The sequence below is a fragment of the Nothoprocta perdicaria genome, unplaced genomic scaffold (genome assembly GCF_003342845.1).
Source record: "Nothoprocta perdicaria isolate Ctin4 unplaced genomic scaffold, notPer1 scaffold_29, whole genome shotgun sequence".
In the NCBI taxonomy this organism is placed as follows: domain Eukaryota; kingdom Metazoa; phylum Chordata; class Aves; order Tinamiformes; family Tinamidae; genus Nothoprocta; species Nothoprocta perdicaria.
The window spans coordinates 5,158,449-5,178,635 of NW_020455521.1; the positions used below are offsets into that span (position 1 = coordinate 5,158,449).

At 41.1% G+C, this 20,187-nt stretch overlaps 1 protein-coding gene across 4 annotated transcripts in view; it reads left to right on the forward strand.

Moving 5' to 3' along the window:
* SH3D19 (SH3 domain containing 19) overlaps window positions 1–20,187 on the forward strand; it is a 54,075-nt gene that overhangs the window by 26,347 nt on the left and 7,541 nt on the right. For 2 of the 4 annotated variants that reach the window (XM_026041641.1, XM_026041638.1), the window contains 9 exons: window positions 19–166; window positions 359–560; window positions 1,176–2,171; window positions 10,412–10,519; window positions 14,482–14,594; window positions 17,036–17,094; window positions 17,845–18,109; window positions 19,007–19,075; window positions 19,927–19,999. In XM_026041641.1, the coding sequence (XP_025897426.1) occupies window positions 1,484–2,171; window positions 10,412–10,519; window positions 14,482–14,594; window positions 17,036–17,094; window positions 17,845–18,109; window positions 19,007–19,075; window positions 19,927–19,999 (1,375 nt within the window). In that variant the 5' untranslated portion in view covers window positions 19–166; window positions 359–560; window positions 1,176–1,483. The remainder of the gene's footprint in view (window positions 1–18; window positions 167–358; window positions 561–1,175; window positions 2,172–10,411; window positions 10,520–14,481; window positions 14,595–17,035; window positions 17,095–17,844; window positions 18,110–19,006; window positions 19,076–19,926; window positions 20,000–20,187) is intronic. The other 2 variants (XM_026041640.1, XM_026041639.1) reach the window with 2 other exon arrangements.

The following is a 20,187-nucleotide window of genomic DNA, read 5'->3' on the forward strand; positions in this document are numbered from 1 at the left end:
CTTTGCCTTCATCTCCAGGCGTCCTGAAATCACAATAGTTGCTGCTGAACCCCTCCGGCCGTCCTCCTGGTTTCCAGGTGCAAGCCCTGTAACTCCCCAGGGATTAGGATTCCCTTCTGCTTCGTCTCATGCTCAGTGGAGAACAAGTGAGCTTATTCCAGCTGAGGTGAGCACGTATTTACATGAGATGTGTGTTCGATTTTAAAGGTAAAAAGCACTTTAAGTTAGAGAGAAACAATATTGTCTGTGATGGGTCTCTCTTCTACCGTACATGTTAATACAGTATTTTTCAATTATAAGTGGGTTTTTTTATATTCATCTTTGATCATATTTAATTTTCTATCTTTTTGTTTTGTAGCAACCACCATCTTATGAGCAAGTGATAAAAGAAATTAATCAAGTACAAGTCAATACAACCAATAAYAATAATGCTGCTGCTCCTAGACATACCACTACTTCTGCAACACAAACTGACTTTCCAGAGGAWCTAATCAGCCGTTTTCCAGGAAGTAATGTAAAAAACAGTCTGCCTGCACGCTGGGAATCTGCAAACTATACAGGTGAGCTGTTTCTGGATTTTCTACTGACAGAAGTCTCACTCTGTCTCATGAAGAAGCATGTTACTGATGTTTGCAGCAATTAAAATGAATGACAATAAAATTTATGGGAGTGATTACTTCTGTACATTCCTGTAAAGCCCTTTTCTTCAGAATAACTGCTATAGGTTAGACTTTAACTGAAGCTTGCTCTGCAATCAAGATAGAATATGTGTCYTTATGACTTTAAAAATCATTCAAGTTTTGCTCAGTTCAATCCATTTAGCCATAATGGCAAATGCTTTGACCCAGACCCCGAGGAGTTCAGGCCTMTAGTCAGTGTTTTACACACACAGAAAAGTGTATGAACTCAACTGGGGAAGTTGCTGTGCTGTTCTTTGCTTATGCTGTGAGCTAATGAGTAGTTTTGAACTTAAAGTCTATAAATTTCATGCATTTTGATGATCGTCAGCTTCTGCCTATAATTGTTATTCTTAATCTTTCTTTCTAGAAAGAGAAATGCAAAATTTGATAAGCAGCAGTATATTCTGAATAAAAATCAGCAGGTTTCGCATTGTAAAGGGGGACAAAGGATAAAGTGTGCTGGCACAGATAACAGAAACATTTTCTTTTTTTCAGCAGGGCAGGGTCCTCTCAAACCTCCTAGGCCTTCTGCATCTCTCCTGAATAGGTCATCTTCMGAAAATGAGACTCCCTTAATAGTCTTTGAAAGTTCTGAGAATCAGAGGTGCCAAGAAAATCCCAATGCTGTGATATGTCCTGTGCCAAAGCCAAGATCAAAAAGCAATCTTCGACCTGTGGTCCAAAATTCTGAAAGTAGAGTACCAGACAATGGAGAAGTGAATCAGGCCACCACAAGAAGGCAGCAACCTCCAATTCAGCAGTCATCTCCTTTAGATGATAGTTTACTGGACAATCCTTTGGCAATGGACAGTATGAATGCAGAAAAGAACCACAGTAGTATTGTTTCAAGGATCAAAGCTTTTGAATCCCAAGCAACTAATGATACCTCAGGATCATCAAACAAGCCAGAAATTGCTCCACGATCATTTGCCCCAAGACCTGTACCTGCAAAGAAACCAGTAGTTGCTCCAAAGCCAGGTGTAAGCAGAGTTTCAGGAGATTGGGATTTGTGGACAGAAAGCAAGTCAACACCTTCTAACAAGGAATTGCATGCCCAACCTGAAGTAGTTGGGAGCAGTGCTGTAACTAAACCTGAATTGCCAAAAAAAACAAAGCCTGGTATTGTAAAAAGTATTAGTAGTGATTTTGTTGATGCAAGGAGTGGGTCGGTTGCAGAGAACAGTGATGGACAAAAGAAGTTTCCTGTTCCCGCTCCAAGGCCACTTGTTCCCAAAAAGTCACGTTCTGTAGAAAATCCTGCACTTCCTTTGCCTTCAGTTAAACCAGTTACTGCTGCTCCCCGTCTTTCTGTATCTGCCCAAGAAAAAGCTTTCAAGTCTCTGGGAGAGTCACCGGCAACCAACTCCTCATCACCTGCTTTGCAAAGTAAACCAGATGTGGAAGGAGATCTGATCAGTTTTGATGATGAGGTTTTGCCTCTGAGTCCAATTAGTATAGTTAAAGATAGCAGCAGTTCTGAAGCAGCAGCAGGTAAGAACAAACTTTTCAAATCTGACACTGTGGTTAGTTTGTAGGTGTGTGGTATTTTGCCAATTATGTCTGTTCTACCAGTCCTAAGAGAGTGTATTTATGTACATGAAATGTTTTGTTTGCAATTGTGTGAAAATCTCCATGAAATAGCTTGGAATTTGAGACTCAAAAGTGTTCAGGCTATATAAATCTCAGAATTTGCCTGCTGTTTTCATTACATTACACAGCAAACATTACATGGTTGCTAAAATTGTGATAAAGTTGTGTGCTGGATGTCTCCTCCAGAAAGTACCAGCTCTCTCTCTCAAGAGCTTGGCCCATATTGCCTTTTGATATCTAATCCAAATAACTGCTTTGAGRGACTACATTCTGTATCAGAGATTTCCCGAGTGTGGTGTGTTTGTAGATATTTGTTGTATGGTCATTGAGAGGAGYGGGAATGAGTATCACATTTAGTGGAACATAGTGGAATATTCTACCCTCTYGCAAGTGTCTATTTTCTCCTTTCTATCCTTTGCATTGTCTTATCTCATGGAATGTGTTTCATTATGCAATTTCAAATTTTTCTGTAAAGTGAAAAYAACTATTTCATATAAGTAGATTAATTGCTAAAAACTATATCCATTTCCTAAATACTAGTTGATTCCAATAAGCACTTGAGACCCTTTTTTTTTCCAAAGAGGTGTTTTAGGTAGTTAAGACGCAGATGGGTCTCAGGCTGTCATTGAATTTTACAGCAGTGCACTTTCCCTACTACTATTCAAGCATGCCCTAATTTACTCATTTTGTTCAGTCCCATTGCAATCCAGTTCTGCTKTAAAACAAATGGTATGTTGTATAAAATGCACGTTTAAAAAGTATGATTTTTAATTCTTTTTTTGYCTCATTTATCATTAAACGTTTCGGCCCTTTGAAAGGGATACGTAAGTACTATGTAGTCATAGTAAATCTTTATTAGTGGTCGTTAGAAACTGTGATTTTATTATGGTTTGTGAATTATGTTGTTAGATGAAATTTGGATTAGTGATCACTTTTATCCTGTACTGGCATAAAAAGCCTCAAGGCAGATGTGGAAATGGGGATCTCCGGGCAGGGGTTCTGCTTTTAAAAGCTCTGAAGCAGRATTGAAATGAGAGACCTTATAGCAGCAGAAGGTCCTGCAGGAGAGGTGGTGACCAGATCAGTGTGGATATGAGCCTGTCCCTTCTGGGACTGAGAGGTTCCAGGAGCTGTGCAGGATCTGTGCCAAGCCCAAAAGGGAGGAATACGGGATGATCAGAGATGTTTCCAATTTACCTCAAGGAAGTGCAAGACTGACAGTATTTTGCTGGGGTTACAGTTACAATAATCTCTTTTGGAGACTACAGTTGCTGAACAGCCATTGTGCACGTGATGATTTGAAGAAAGTTAGAAGCTCATGAGGTGATGACTGCTTTCCATGGGTAGATTGTACAAGTAGAACTTGTAGATTTGGTTATTGTGATTTAGGGATGCAGCAAAGGGCAAATGTGTATGTGCTCAAAGTGGCACTCAAGAAAAGAGAATTCTTAATTTGGAGAACATGTAAAAGGAAAATGGTGGTTTGTCTTTGTACACTAAAAGACTACCTCTCCCCAGCCTGGAAGAAAAAACAGATAACATTAAGTCCTCTTTTAAATCAAAATCTGTAAATCCAAAGAAAATCACCGTAGAAACCAGCTTTTAAAGTAAAATGGTAAGAATGGCACTCGTCACCTTTGTAATGTCCTAGGTGATAATCATGACTCTATTAAGAAGAAAATACCATTCTTTTAACAGAAGAATTATTCAGCTCATAGTTCTCTGACTACTTACTGAGCCAACTGTTCATGATCTTATTGGTTTAATAAAATGGCGTCTTTGCTGCTCCCCTTGTAATTTACTAAAGCAAAAAGATTATCATGCAGCATTACTGTTCTGGCAGAGTCTAAAGTCAGGATACATTTCAGATTTTTAGCAGCCACGTGTGAGCTCAAGACCCCATCCTGTATCCTTGATTACTAATGCCAGTGCTATTCCTTGACAAAGCATCCATGAGAAAAACACTGACTTTCTGAAAAACGAGGCTGCGTACAGCACTAGCACTAGCTATTCCTCATGTTCCCATAGGAACAGCTTAGGATTTGTCAGATGAATCCGCAGCAAMATGTTCTGTAAAGGCAGGAGAAGCTGTAATCTTGCCCCCCCATTCTCCAGACCTTTACATTTCTCACGTATTTGTCCTTGTTGTTACTTAGCAAAATGACAGACCTCTGCTTGTTGTTATAGCAACCCTAGGAAATGAAGAGGGCTCTTGTGCAGTGGTGTTGGAAACTAAGCACCAGCAACGGGGTTGTCAAAAAGCAGTTTTACATCACAGATTACAGTGTTTGTGCAACTTTTTTTTTTTTTCCTGAATTGCAGCACAGATGTTCCTGGTGCTTAGACTAATGCAGTAGAACTGGACAGACRGATAAATTACTGCTTTTGCTAATGCCTGATGCAAAAGTAAGGAGACAAATTGTTCATCTGGTGATGGAAGATGTGCAGGAGTTGATGTGAGCCTGTGATGGAAAAGACAAAGCAAAGAAATTTGAGGTCTTCATAGCACTTTGACAGAAAGCATCATCTCCCTCCAACAGGAGCTTAACATCCTCATAGTAGTAGAAAATATTTTAACATTCTCTGCTTAGCCAAAATCAAGTATGTGAATGACAAAGCAGGTTGTGGTTTCACTGGTGTGACTATGAGCAGTTTAAGTGGTGCAGCTAGCTAGCTGGATGATTTTCTTCCTTTCCCTCAGGCAGTCCCTTAATCCCCTCTCTTTTGGAGAGCCTGGGGTAGCTGTGACTTTCATCCGTGTTTGACAGCATCTCCAAGAGCACAGCTGTTTGTAGAGTCACCTTGCTGTTACTTGAACATTAAAGATGTTATCTTTTCCAGCCTATTCAGGGAGGGGGAATCATCCCTGTGATGCCCACAGAGGCTCTGGGTACCAAGAATACAGGCAAAGCTTTCCACATCTACTGTGYCTGTCGAGTCCACTAGAGCTTGCGGGAGGCTCAACGGCTCTGCGACTCAGAATTGTGGCAGAGCCCCGTATCCAGTTCATGTCTCTGGTGCTGACACAAGCGTAGTGCTGGAAAGGAGAAGCTGGCAGTGACAAGTCTTCAGGACAGCGCCTTTCATCAGTAGCCAAAACTGGTGCTAGTTYTAAGTAGCCACCTAATTTGGGACTGGAGATAACGCTCAAAGGTATTTGTATCCAAATGAAGTTATGTGTGTTCAGGCTGATCACTCAGAACGTGAATGCATCTACTTGGGGCTGTAGATCTGCTTTGGTTTATTTTATATACATACATGACATACCTACATACCTACACATACATATATGTATGTATGTGTCTCTATATAGAGACACACACACACAGTGTAACTTATATTGGTTGCTGTGTAAAAAGTGTAGTGTGCCTGTTTGCTGAGTGTTGTGATATGTTTCAGACAGAAAAATAGGGTAATAGTGCATTAAAAGTATATATTTAAACTAAAGCTTGGCAGGGATTTTGCTAGAATATTTCCATTCTTTTCCATTCTTTTTTTATTTTTTCCTTTTATTCCTGATATACCAGAACTCAATTGAAACTGAATACTTTGAAAATTCAGAGATAGCTTCTTGCCTTGCCAGCAGGAGACAGTTTTCTCTTTCATTATCTCTGTTGTATTGCAATTCTAGCAGTAATACAATTGCAGCATTTCTTAACTGCTTTGCTTCTTTCCTCACAGTATGAACATTCGGTTCTACTTGCATGGGGAAAAAAGCCAACCAAATGGGTGACTGCTGTCCATTTATACGTGTTGCTCCTTCTTGTGGCGTGAATGATGGGATGTCTGGGACATTGTAGGCAGTTCAGACCTGCTTGAGTAGCTCCAAAATTGCCTGCCCAAGGACACTGCCCAGCTGCTCATTCCTGATGCTTCCGGGGCAGTAGGAAAAGACCCAAAATATTTCTAAATGGTAGATTAGTCCAGACTTATCTTTAAAAAAAAATAGTTTTTCTTATAGTTCTGCTATGTTGCTTCAAATGAGTTTTATTAAAAAGTTACCTGYTGTTGTTTTGCCTTACTGCCAAAAGGATTGTCCTCAGAGCAGACTKACATCGTCTCATCCATTTTTAATCCTCTCTTTGGCCTAAACCACTGTGAAAACAGGCCTTCCTTAAGACATTGTACTGTAGCCTAGGGCTGATGTATGGAGCTGTGTACTGAGTCCTGTTGGTTTTGCTAAAAGATTGGTGATCTCCAGCAGCCGTAAGCGTTCATCTTCTCATCAAACCCTATAGATTTTGTTTAGTGAGCACTTGGAGCTGCAGAGAGCTTAGAAGTGACTCCAAGGAGATGACCTTAGACCTGAGTTCAGGAAACAATTTTTTAAAATCATAGTCACATAATCAAAATCAGAAATATTAATTGCTGCTGCAAGCACCAATTAATTACTAGAGGAAATTATCATCACCTCTAGTAGTATGTACAAGCTAGTAGCAGACTCAGCTGTGGTGCTTTAAGAGAAACAGATGTAGTTTGGGACATTCCTGCAGTTTCTGAGATGAAAATGCTGAAAGATGTTCAACAGTCYAAGCTCAGAAAAGGTCTGTTTATAACTGTGTCTGTGTGTGTTGTGTAGCGCTGTAGCTCTACAGTCCTCAAACACTTCTACTGCTACTATTAAGTGTTTTGATATGCCAAGAGATTTTGTAGGYCTGGGGTAAATTTTATTTGTGTCTGTTTTCTAATGCCTTATGTGAGATACTTCATCACTCAGTTAATAACATCTTGTTTATTCAGCCAGTGCCCTTATGTTGGATCTTCTATTGATTCTCACCAGATTTTATTGATAACTTCCAGAGACCATCAAACCTGACATAAAATCTGTGACTTCATGCACTTCTGTTGTGCTGTTTGCTAGGCTCCTTTTGCAAGCTCTTCATGTATCCTGTAAACATCATTTGATCTTTGGACCAAGCTCATTCTTGTTTTCTGTTGTGCTCCATCAGAGCGTCAGCAGTGGATGAGGAGCAGTACCTGTGCAAGGAGTTCGCAACATTTTCTGTGCTGTGAGGAGCAGGGACTATTACCAGATGAGTTCTCCAGGTCCTTAAGTCTTTGCAGAACTCTATTAATCTGGTTGATGTGCGAGAAGTTTGAAGTTTTTGTTTGGGCATATGGATGCAGTGTTTCTGCCAGGAAAGATCAAGGATATGATAAAAAAATAAAAATAAAAAAAAAAGGTATTGAAATCACTGTGTGCTTGTGGTACAACATACGCGAGTGAAGAGGCAAAACTAATCCTTTGGCATCCTCAGTGGAAAAGCTACTTGTATGTTAAGGTTAAGGTTGTTATTTATAAGTTTTTACTAGCCCTGGCAGATTCCTCTCATACTGTGCCACATCAGGTAAAGCAGATTGTCATTGAGGTCATTCCAGCTGTATTTCAAGCAGGGGCATGTTGAAAACAGGCCCCTGCATGTGGGTGAAGCACATTTGTGCAAATGCAAGAGTGCTTGTGCTGGGTTAGGCTTTGCTAAAACTATACTACCTGAGACAAACCCAGTGAATAATACATGTGTACTGATATCTGTAAAACGTTATCAAATAAAGTGTTGAAACAGAAGCTGCAGAAAATGAGACTAAGGAAAACCCAGGCTGCAAATACCCTTTTTAAAGTTTATTGAAAAAAGCAAAGATGGATAGAAGTCCTCTGATAAGTCTTATGATCAATGCCTGGCAAGTTAATTCCCTTGAACTGAGATGCTTTAAATGAGGGTATTAACAATTCTGTTTTCATGCTTCCATGAATTATGCTCAAACCAAGCCCAACTGTTGTTCAACAACATCAAAAATTCATACGCTGTCAGCCCCACTGCACGGAGCAGCAGAGTCATTTACTCAGCCAGTTTCTGCTGCCGGCTCGACACAGGGGAACGGGACGGCACAAACAAGGTAATGAGGTTTGGGCTAATTACTAGGTGACAACAGTATAATTGAATGTCAGATAATGAGTGAAAAGACGAAGCTTTGCAGGATGATTTCTGAGCCTCAGGTGGAGCATGTCAAAGCCTGAGATTTAAAAGCGACTTCTCCCAGAGTTACTGGAATGGAGGCCTCGGCCAACTGCTGAGTGATGGAGCAAACCACAGGAATGATAAACAGCTGAGAACCAGCAGTGTCATGCAGTCTTAAAGCTCATTTACAGGAATATAGCCCTGTGATTATTTTGATTGTTTAGAGTAGTCCATCCCACTGGATCTTACTAGAGATATGCCTTTATAAGAGAGAGGCTTTTGAAAGGACTTCCTTGTCCTCCGTGGAGGACTTTGTCCACCTCTGCGCTGAACGCTCGCTCAGGGGGTGCTTTTTGCTGCTGTGTTGTGCAGCCCTGCTCACCTTTGCCGAGCTTTCCTTTGCCGTGGGCTGCCCCACGGGCCTGCGCAACTTTGGGGCCCGCGCAACTTTGGGGCCCGCAGCCCTGCTGCCTCGTCAGGATTGCACCCGAATCGGCTGGAGAGGGGCCTGAGAGAGAGAGAGTCGTAACTGAGAGATTTACGGCAGCAGGAGTAGAAAGCTTAGGAGGAAGCTTGGGCTTCCCTTGCTCACCCTAAAATCATTCTGATCAGTTAATTAATATCCTAACAGTTAATTAATATCCGTAGCCAAGGATCCGTCCCCTATCCAAATCCATAAGCAAGCAAGGGGCTGGTGGGAGTGCACTTAGGCCCCACCACACGTTGTCTACGCTGCTGGCACAGGGCTGGGAACCTTGGCCATGTAGGAGCCGCCGGCTATGGGGAGTTCTTTATGAAAGCTTTGGAATATTCTGGATATTCTGGATTTTTTTAAATCTGTCTTACATTTTCAGAGGTAGATTTCAAATATATTAGTAAATGGTATTATATTGTAGTACCCAGAATTATCCGTATGAAATCATGACTTCATGCTATGCGCTTTTTCCTTTAATTTTAGCTGTTTCTAAGCGTTGAACATAAAGTTAGAATGTTACTAGACCTCAGCTTCCAACTTTGTTCAGAAGGTGTGGTAGGAGTTTCGGGAAGAGGGTGTTTTATTAAAGGCCTTGAAGAATTTGAAGAGAWGCCCAGCGTGCTCTGGCTGGTTCTGACACTCCATAAATAACATCTCATTGAGCTACACGTCTGAAAAGGCCACCAGAGGAAATCCAACTCAGTTGTCGGGACTATGAATATGCGTCATGGAGAATTTATTGGCCAGAGGGCTTCTCCAGTTTCTCTCTTATGCATTTATGATGCAGTTAAGTGTTGTCATTTTACTGTACTTTTTGATATTGTTGGAGAAAAAGGTAGGATTTAGAGGAGAAAGTAACGTTTGTAAATAGCAGAGGACATGTATAAATGAAGCATTGCTCTTGGACGTGAAGGTCTACTTAAGAAGGAACTCCTTGATTTTATTTATGCACATATATTTTTACAGCTGCCTTCTACATGCACATATGTTCAATGCCTATTAATAAGAGACGTGAGCACTAGCATTCATTCAACATAGAAAACATTGCTCCTATCTTACTGGTGGAAAATGATGGATTGATTGGACAGGCTTGAACAGGAGTGGGTGGTAATCGCAGGGGCAGAGCTCAGGCGGGACTCACAGTCCCCAATCTTCCCCTGACATGGAGTTTATAATCTGCAAAATGACACACTCTTCAAGATAAATTGGTTATTCCATAGCAAATAATATTTTATAATCAGTCTAATATTTACATGCTTTGTTTCTGTCTGTAGACATTATGTGGTGTGGTGCTGACTTTATAGCTTCGGCAAAATTTTATTGATTAAAACTTTTTGCCAATGTGTTCATTTATGCCCACTTATTAGAACAACTGCTTTGCGAACATGTTTCCCTAAAGTAATCCTGATTTCGGCTCCCTACTCCCGAGCAACGTGGTTGCTCTTGTTCAGTGACGTGTATAATCCCAGAAGACATCTGGGATATGTTTCTGTTAACTCAACTTTGAATACAAATGCACAGAAAAGAGGGAGCTGAGTACTGATGAAAAATCAGCCTGCTGTCTATGTCCCTGGAAGCTGTGATTTTTGATGCTTAATTCCTCAGAAATGAAATATAAATATCCTTAGTTATGAATGCAATACTGGGTGAGAGTTGTGCTCAATTTAAAAAATATGTATTTTTAAAATTTCTTTATTTATTGCCTTTAGATCCATTCCAGATCCCCTCCAAAAGTGAGCCTGTAAAGGAACAGACAGTTCAACCAGCTTTACCCCGGAAACCCACTGTTATCCGAATCCCAGCTAAACCCGGGAAATGTAAGTTCTTCTGAATTGTCTGCGAAATTGCTATCAGGAAATCCTTTTAAGTGGGATTTACTATCTACAAATCGATTGCTGATAGCTAGCTGTAATAGCTGTCAAATGCTTCCATGGCACAGTCTGACAGGCTGGCAGAGGCAGTTGAACTGCTGGAGAGGAGAAGAGAGCTGTGTCCCACTCCCTGCCTCCTGTCTGCATTAGAGGGGAGGCATACGTTGGAGGGGGAGATCTAAGGGGCAGCAGCAGAGAGTTGAGGACAATAAGCTTTGTTGTTGGGGAACCCCTTCCATCAGAAATGGTCTGAGCTTGTTCTGTCAGCTCGACCGCACTGCTGAACTGTAGCTTCAGTTGAGTTGACTCATGTTCTGACATCAGCTGAGGACATTTTTATGCTGTTCTTGTGCTTCTTGTGATCAGAAGACCAACAACATCAGTGTATTAAGCTTGGCTCCAAGCATACTTTAATCAGGATGCAAACATAATTTTCACACCTTACATCAACAAGGGTCAAGGGAAGTGCTGGGTCTGATGTCTCAGGGTGTTTAAGCAATAATGTTTGGGGTAGTAACCCATGTTGTAAAAAAGGCATACAGGAACATTGGTGTAAAAACCTTAGGTGTTCATTGCAATGTAGAGCTCCTGACTAATTTTCTGATAGTTATCCCTAATGCCTTCCACCTGCAATACTTTTCAGCTCTAGAAATAACACTGACAGTATCTCACAGATTGGGATTTTATCAGAGAGCTGAGAGGTCTTTGTACGCTTCAGTAAATAGTTGCTTACATTTAGCCTTACGTTTTATCTGTGAAGCTTAGAAAGAAATGTCACAAGATAGCATTTAAAAGTGGGTTTTTTTTTTTCCTTCTGACTGATGTTTCACTCCAGTGAGTAGATAYAGAGTCAAATTTGTAGCAACAAGCTGTCCTGGTGATGTTCCTAAGACTTTCTTTCATTGTTTCCTGAAGATTTCCCTTTCCTTCCCTCCCTCAAATTCTAGCTTTTCAGTCCTTTGTGTATGTGAGAAATGCGGTGGAAATGATTACAAATGCAGAGGAGAGTGAAGATAAGTCTGTTAGGAAAAGTCTTTCTGTTAATAACTGAGCATAAATAAAAAGCTTTTTCAATTGGAAAAATGTGTTTATGAACCACTATAAAGAACCTGAGACTCAATTATTCTCCACAAAGGAAATCTTGCTTTGTAATTTCTAGGGAAAAAAAAGGGGAATAAAAAGAAAGGAATGACCCGATAAGTTTATTATTGTCTTTTTCTTAACTGCGTTCTTTTTTGAACTCGTAGATAAAGTGGCCCCTTGCTGCTCTCTAGTGGCAATGGAAGGTCCCACAAGGGGCTGTTCATGTGGACTCAGCTCCTTAAGGACGGGGGCTGAGGACTCTCCCTTAGGGAGAGGGGTGAGTGCTTTCTAGGAGGTTGCACCTGGAAGGTTAATGGGATGTGGGAAGAGCAGGTTACAAGTAAGCACAGTAGCACTTCCTCAGACAGGAGCTGCCCTGGCTCTTGCAAGCGGCAGGAATGAGACCACTGCAGTTGGACAACGGTGAAACCTCCCCACATGGGTTTAATAGGGTTTCCCTTGCAGGGGTCCTTTAGCCACAGGGTCTCAGTACAGATGGTCTTTAGCCCTCCTGGGTCAGGAGGGAGATTCATTCTACAAAGACCAGCTGAAACCAAAAAGAAAAACTCCCAAGAAACCCCCAAAGCCAGCACTGTCAAAAGGGGGGCAGACCTGGATACCTGGGTATCGAGCTAATGCTCCTGTCATTCCATATCAACATTTTTACTGAGCTGTGATTACAAGGGCAGCCTTATACTTCCTCTTCAGCTTTTACACTTAGAAATCACTGAAAATAACACCTGCTCACTTGCTTTTGAGGCCTTTCTTYTTGTAATGGCTTTAATTTTATTTTTATAAAGAGTAAAGATAGGGAAATTAGGCCATCTGTTTACATGTTAAGATTTGAAGTGGTGTATTTGCATAAATCTCTAGTACTCATTATATATCAGTAAAGAATGATAACAGGAAATTTCTCTTGCAATTACTGGCAGGCATTGCTTTTAGTTCTCATCACACTAATTTAGAAGAATGGAAGAACTTTACCTCTTTTTTTTTTTTTCTCGTCTTGTTTTTTTTTTTTTCGTGCTCAGTTATTGCCAACACTTGCCCTTAAAACTGTGGGAGAGACATCTGTGAACTGATCCATTTTTAAACATCTTGCCAGCCTTTTAGCTCATGGACAATGCAACTAAAGTGTTAAAAACTGAAGTGTTAAAACAAACATTCATTTTCTTGTGAGCTCTTCTTTTCCTGAGAGTATTTTTTGTGAAATGAGCAGCAGAAAGTTTTCATTTGGATGGAATTTCACAGAGTCACAGAATATTCAAGGTTGGAAGGGACCTCTAGAGATCATCTAGTCYAACCTTCCCACTCAAGCAGGCACACCTAGAGCATGTGGCACAGGGCGGCATCCAGGCGGGTCTTGAAGACCTCCAGAGTAGGAGACTCCACAACTTCCCTGGGCAGCCTGTTCCACTGCTCTGTCACCCTMACAGTAAAGAAGTTCCTTCTCACCTGGAGAYGGAACTTCCTGTGCTTCAGCTTATGTCCATTACCCCTCGTCCTATCACTGGCCACCGATGCAAAGAGCTTGTCCCCTTCTTCCCTGCATTCTCCCATCATGAACTTATACATGTTAATCATATCCCCTCTCAGCCTACTCTTCTCCAGAGAAAACAGGCCCAGCTCAGTCCCTCCTCGTACGAGAGATGTTCCATTCCCTTAATCATCTTAGTTGCTCTTCTCTGGACCCTCTCCAGAAGCTCCACATCCCTCTTGTACTGGGGAGCCCAGAACTGCACACAGTATTCTAGGTGTGACTGCACCAGAGCTGAGTAGAGGGGCAATTTCCCCTCATATTTGTCATGAATTCATAAATGCAGAGTCTGTCTATGTATGCTTTTATATACTTTCAAGGTTGGAAAGACCTTAAGCGTCTTRAGTTTGTTTTATTTTGTTTTATTAAAGAAATAATTTTGATAGGCACATATTATGTAAAATAGATGACAAGATTCCAGTATAAAAGACAAATTGATGGGTAAATACACTGACAAAACTTGTGTTTCTTAGGTTACAATAGGAAAGACTTTTAAAATTAATCTCATAAAATAATTAACAGGTTTTGTGCTCTTTGTTGAGACTGAGAAGGTCATCTGTCTTCCATAGATAAAGAAGCACTGTCTCCTCTTTGATCTCCTAAATTTGCTTGGCTTCTTAAGGACTATCAGGGCACTCCTGCCTCTTTTCTTTCTGTCACCCTGAGTTTTCTAGCAGGCAACAGTTTCTGTTTCTGCTTTTACCTTTCTGGTGATTTTTCAGGTGTCCAAGTCTCATGATCTTTCATGGTTACTTGAAATAACCCTCAGCTGTTTCCCAGCCTGAAAGATATTCCAAGAGCTGACAGCTGAAAAAAAAAACAAGAGCCAGTTTAGAAATGTGGCTGAGAGACGGTGATGGTGTTTCGGGGTATCCAGTGATGAGCGTGACATTCTCAGGGTAGGCACTGTGCTACTCCTGCGCTTATAGAGTAATAAGTACCACCTCTGAAACCTCTAACTCTCAGGACATCAGCAAGTTAATTCAGTGAAGGAGCTTTATGCAGAAGGGGAGGTTCTCTTATGGCCAGCCTCAGAGTTAGGACATTCCATTTACATCCTTTTCTTTTTTTTTTTTTTTTTTTCCTTCTTTTTTTTTTTTCCCCACTGGTCTTTGAGTGATCCTGCCCATTGGCTGCCCAGGCTTTGGGGCAGCTGTCTTCACAAAAATGTGCTAAATGCACAAAATCAAAGTGGATTTCCTCCTGTCTATTGTTGGTCTCTGTAAAGAAACCATTAAGTTTTCATTCGGGAACTNTTTTTTTTTTTTTTTTTTTTTTTTTTTTCCAGCTTTAAGTGAAATCCCATATAGCCCTCCACCACTTCCTGCTGAAAAGCCTATTGGGAACACTTCTTCTGTCGCAGTGGGAGAATGCAACAATGGTGATCAAGTAAAAAAGGTGGTAAGTTAGAACTGTTTTCCTGTGTTAAAACTATGTCGTCTTTGCTTAACAGATCTCTTGTGACTCTCACTTCTTTATAAAGTAAGTTACTTGAAGGACCAAAGGATAAAAGGGGCTACTTTAAAAATATAAGGCTTTCTTCTTTTAATTGCATCCTCTAATTTAAACAGATAATTTAGACTGCTTTCAGTTCTGAAAAAGCACTTTATTGATTTTACTAAACTTTGATCACATCTACCTTGACTTTTCTGTACTTTGTGTCTGGATCCATCGTGTTCTACTGCTTAATTCCCCAAACCCTGCCAAGTGAGTTCAAAGTCTAGGATTTACATAGTCAAAACTGTCAAAGTCCTTTAGACACTTTTACCTTCACATAGAAGGTGTCTTTCTGTATATGCACTAATCTCAGGCCAAAAGAAAATGCTTCTGTAGATAGAGAGGGGAGTGAAGCCAGCTTTTCTATTGGTTTGGTCAGAGCCTGAGTAAGCAGAACTGTCTGCTTCAAAAAGGTGGCCTCTTGCGCCTCCCTCCTGCACAAATACCAAGCTGTAGCTCKGCATCCTGCGAGCCCTTTGACACGGATTTGCTAAATAAATGAGGACATGACATTGCCAAGTGAATTTCCGAATATAGGGAGCTGTGATGGCAAGAGTGGCAGAGATTCTTGGGGAAACTGTAGGCAGTAACAAGATCAAATCAATCTGAAAGGCCTAACTAGGTTGGACAGCTGCCAACAAATATCTTTGTGGCTATTTTTGCTGAGAGGATAAAGTGTTTTTTAAACATGGTGGCTGAAGAGGCTTTTCACAGAGGTTTCAACTCTTCTCAGTAATGCTGAAGAAATAGTTCCCAGATACAAGATGCTAAAGAAAATATTATATAACACAATACAAACCTGAGATATCTACCGTCTATCATATAGTATCTGATTTATACTGTATGATATCTATCATAGTATATGATTGTCCAGGTTGTTCTGAAAAGCGTGTAGAAGATCTTGTGTCAGCTTCAGAGGATCTCATTTTTCCTTCTTAGAAAGGACTATATCACATCCACTAAAACATTTAAATTCCATCTTTGCAAAGAACTTGCAAACTGTTTTTTTCTCTCTTAAGTCCTTCAGTAGCATTGAATGCAGGGGCCTTATGCTTCTATTATCTATCAACAACCTGCTACAAATTTTGAGTTTCCCCCTYTAAATATAAATTCATATATTTACTTGAGCTGATTTCCTTTGTTAAGTGGTGAACGTTGAGAATGAATTCGTAATAAAGTATTACACAAACCATCACTTGCAAAACTAGGAGCATTTGGCTGCAGAAATGATTAACCAGCAAAAGTAAAAGCTGTTTAACACGTGCTTTGGTTAGCATATGATTGCCCCCTTTCATAGGGAGGAGGAAAATGTTAGGTATTATGGTAATATCCCAGTCTGAAAGTAGCAGGTTGTACTTTTTAATGATCAAGAATATTCCTTTGGAGACCTAGTCGAGAGTCAAAATTTTGCCACCACATACATTCAGATATTGTCTAGATGCAGAGAAAGGAAAGAAACTTTATGAATTTCTAGCACATGTATCCCTAATTAAGTAAATATAACTTGTCAGCCCTTTTAAAATATTATCTTTTGAAACCAGATTAAGCAGTCTGATTTACTAAGCTGCCGTACAAACAATTTCACCGGTTCAGCTGAGCTGGCGGCACTCCCTGGCACTGGGATGGCAGTGAATGGCAGGAGGCAGAGGATGGTGACTCAGTTAATCCATTAGTGACATGCGAGCCCTTCAGACGTGGGACATGGTCCTTTGCACCGCCTCTGCTGYGGGACAGTGATTTCTGACAGGGACAGGATGGGCAATTGGGAGCAGTGACTCCTGCATCTCCACAGTTCCCCAGGACTTACCCATTAGCTCCTTAGGAAACACGTGGAGATGCCTTCTTGAAGCACAGCTAACAGTATTTGCAATAAAATCTCACCTGTATGAGTTGTATCCATGTAATGTTTTCTATTCTAAGCCTGATCAGAGCTAAGTGCTTCAACTGTCAATGTTAAAACAAAATCGGTAAGGTATGTGCAGCCAAATTGGCATCTTCTGGGTAATGAAAAAACGATTTTTTTGTGTCTGGCCTGAGTTTTCTTTTAGGCTCTGACTTTAATGTAGTAGGAAAAGAGGGCTGGCTCAAACCTAATGTACAATTTAAGCTCTGATTCAGGTACTCTGCCAGGTTATTTGCATCTCTCTGCATGTCCAGCAAGACTTYAAAATGTTAGAATAAAGCTTGATTTCTTTTTTTTACTGTGTTCTCAGAAGCCCAGAAACTCATTTTATTTGTCTATAGCATATAATGTAAAACACAAAACGCATCATTCAAACAAGATCCCTTTTTTGTTGGTTTCTTACTTATAATGGCATTGTTTTTTTTCTTTTTAACTCTTGTAGGAGTCGGATCATTCAGAACAGCCAGGAGCACCTCACACAGAGCCTGCGCTTCCCCCAAGGTGAGTGGAATTGTTCAGCAATCTGGTGTGTTTCTCTGTTAGTTTGCTCAGTTAGACTCTCCCTAGACCACTTTAACACAGTATTAAATAAGCAGGCCCATGTAGCTAGCTGCTTTGYAGCTTGTCAGTGTGAGCAGGGCCATCACAGAGCAGCTATTTGGCTCTTCAGCACGTGCACAGTGGCTGCTGACGCTCATTTCGTTCTGCGCATGTAACCTCTTCCCCCGGGGCTGCCCATGGGACGTCTCCTCCTGCGTGTCGCTGACCTTTCCATGAGCAGCTCGCGCGTGCGGCTGCGTTTGAGTGTGGAAAGAGCAGAGGTGGCAGCTGCTGCCTCCCCAGACAAGGCAGAGACTGGGCCAGCCAACACGGCTCGGTTGTCATCTACACCGTGAGTCTGTGGGCTGAAACACACAGTATGCTTTGCTTGTAGCGTCAGGACAAGAGAACCTTGTTTCGGCTACACAACTACGCTACAAAGCCTAGCAATAGTAAGTATTTGTTCATGTTTGGTTTTACATATGCAGTGCATGCGTGGGTTTCACAAAAGCAACTGTTGATTAGCAGAAGTGGTGACAGTCCCACTGTCAGAAGGGTTCCTGTATGCCTGGAGAACTGTGGATACTATGTCATACAGTCCAGATCCTTTCCCTGGTCGCATGTTCCTTTGCCAAGGCTGTGSTGGAGAATAAGGTGGCCAACTTGCTAACGTGTTTCTCTGTTTCTTTGATGGTTCACCCCATGTTTTAGGCCTGTGAATGGAAAGATTATACCAGCCCGACCTCCCCCACCTAAAGGTGCTCCTGGAAGGCCACCTCCACCAAAGCTCTCTGCAGCCAAGACCTCCTCCCAAAAGGACCCTCTTTCCCGCTCCACTTCTGACCTTGCTTGTGACAGAAAAAACAGCAAGTTCAGATTGGGAGCCAAGAGAGCAAAGAGCCAAGTCTTAAAAAATCAAGATCCAGCATTACCTCCTAGGCCTAAGCCAGGTCATCCTCTCTACAATAAATACATGGTGAGTTGAGATACTCTGTCTTACATTGCTATTTACCAAAAAAAAAAAAAAAWGAAAATAGTGGTAAAAGAACAGAAATACGAAGGTAGATTATTAAGATATGGCTGTCAGAAACAATCTATCAGCAAAATCTTTCTCAGAAAACACTAATAAATAGTAATATGCAATGGAAAGTGGTCTGTATTTATGTGTGTGTGTGTGTGTATTAAAAACTTAAAAAAAAAAAAAAAAAAAAAACCCCACCTCTTAAAAATCCTATGGTGAACATGCAACTGTAGCCTGGAGACAACTTTCAGCCCAAAGTGGAAGCCTTCTGGTGCCTTCTATTTGATCTGCACTTCTGCCTTCAGGTGCAGAAGAGGAGTGTGAGGGAGAAGGTTGTATCTTAGTATGAATAGGGACAGCTCTGAGATAAGGAAAAAGTTGATTCCTACCTGGTGTGCTACTTCCCATTTATATAAGAAACCTTTGATATACTGTAGGTGAGGTTTTTGATTTTTTTTTCTAGTAGTTCACTAGTAATTCTAGGAGTTCATTGGTAATTCCTGCTCTCACATATTGTGCCATGAATTTCTCTTTCCAAGCAGTTTCTCCAGAGCCCTCCTTGACATAAGAATATTTTCTTGTATTACAGTGCATGGCCAACCACTGGTGCCATGTGCCATGGGTAAAGTTAAGGGAGGTCACATACTTAAAGCTGGATGCAACAACTAGGACAGTTCATACTGCTGAATGCTTTCCATAGGCCTCAGTCTTCTTCTGCYGGGCTTAAAAAAGTAGTCACCTGTAATACATGGTCTGAATAGTTCCATCATCAGAGTATTTTCACATATAGTAGAAATGTCAGGTGCTTAAAAATGAAACAAATTATTATCTTCCCCTCAATTTCTTTTCAAGCTACCTGTGCCTCATRGAGCTGCCAAGGAAAACCACCTTCCCAGGAACCCCAGAGAACCGTCCTGTAAGGTAAGGTGTTTTTCTCTACTGACTGATATTTAATCATTAAGATTCCTGGCATTGAGTACTTTAACCTAAACTTTAGAAGGTTACACTGAAAAATATACTAGTGGTTAATTAAATCAATAAAAACAAAACCAGCACCCCCAAAAAAGTGAAGCACCCTAAAACGTGGGGACAGTCTACTTATGGAGCAGAGACAGTGATTCTGGAGTGCCAAACTGGAATCAGGTGGGTGAAACAGAGATGAAGGCACAGCATTCATAAGGTATCTTCTCTTTATAAAAATCCTACAACAAACTTGTCATTTAGCCTCAGTGCTATGTTCCTGCAAGCAAAGGCCTAGTGGCTTGCCCTCACCTCCAAAATACTCGCCAAATGACAGATCTGCTGTCCCTTCTGCGTGTTATGGGATATTTGGGCTGAGATGCTCTCTCAAAGCAAGGAAGGGGGGAAAAAAAAAAAGAAATACTCATGGCAGGCAGGAGCAAGCAGCAGCACACACAGCCCCACACAGAATGGGCCATAACCCTGGCCCCGAGGGTGGCCAGGATTGCTCCAGATGCAGGAGGCTCTGTCTGCACCTGCAAGAGTGGCAGTGATGCTGCCCTCCCTTCCCTCTATGGCATGAAAGATAGACTTCACCAAAGTCCTGTCTGGTTTGCATTGGTAAAAAAAAAAAAAAAAAAAAAAAAAAAAAATATTTTCAGGTCAGATTGTGACAAATTGTCACCTGCTATGATATCATGGCAATATTATTGTCAAAAATCAGAAAAATGACTTTCAGAATAAATAACAGAGAATCTGTATTTACATCCTTCATGGTTTATAAACTTCTTGCATTTATTTGCCATTGCCAGGATTCAAACCCTCCTCCAAAGGCTTCTGTCACAAATGGGCCTCATGCTGTAGTCTTGCACAATTTTCCTGCGGGTAAGTACATCTGGATAACCTGGAAGCTTGCTTTACTCCACAGCTTTCAAGATGGGAATTTACTTAGGAATTACAGCTTTAAAATAATCAGGAATCTCAGTCTGCAAGTGCTGCGAGTGAAGTTGTTCTAATCCATAGGTTTAGCTGTAGTTGAGCCAGGTCTTTTAGTTAAATTCACTTGTTCAGCA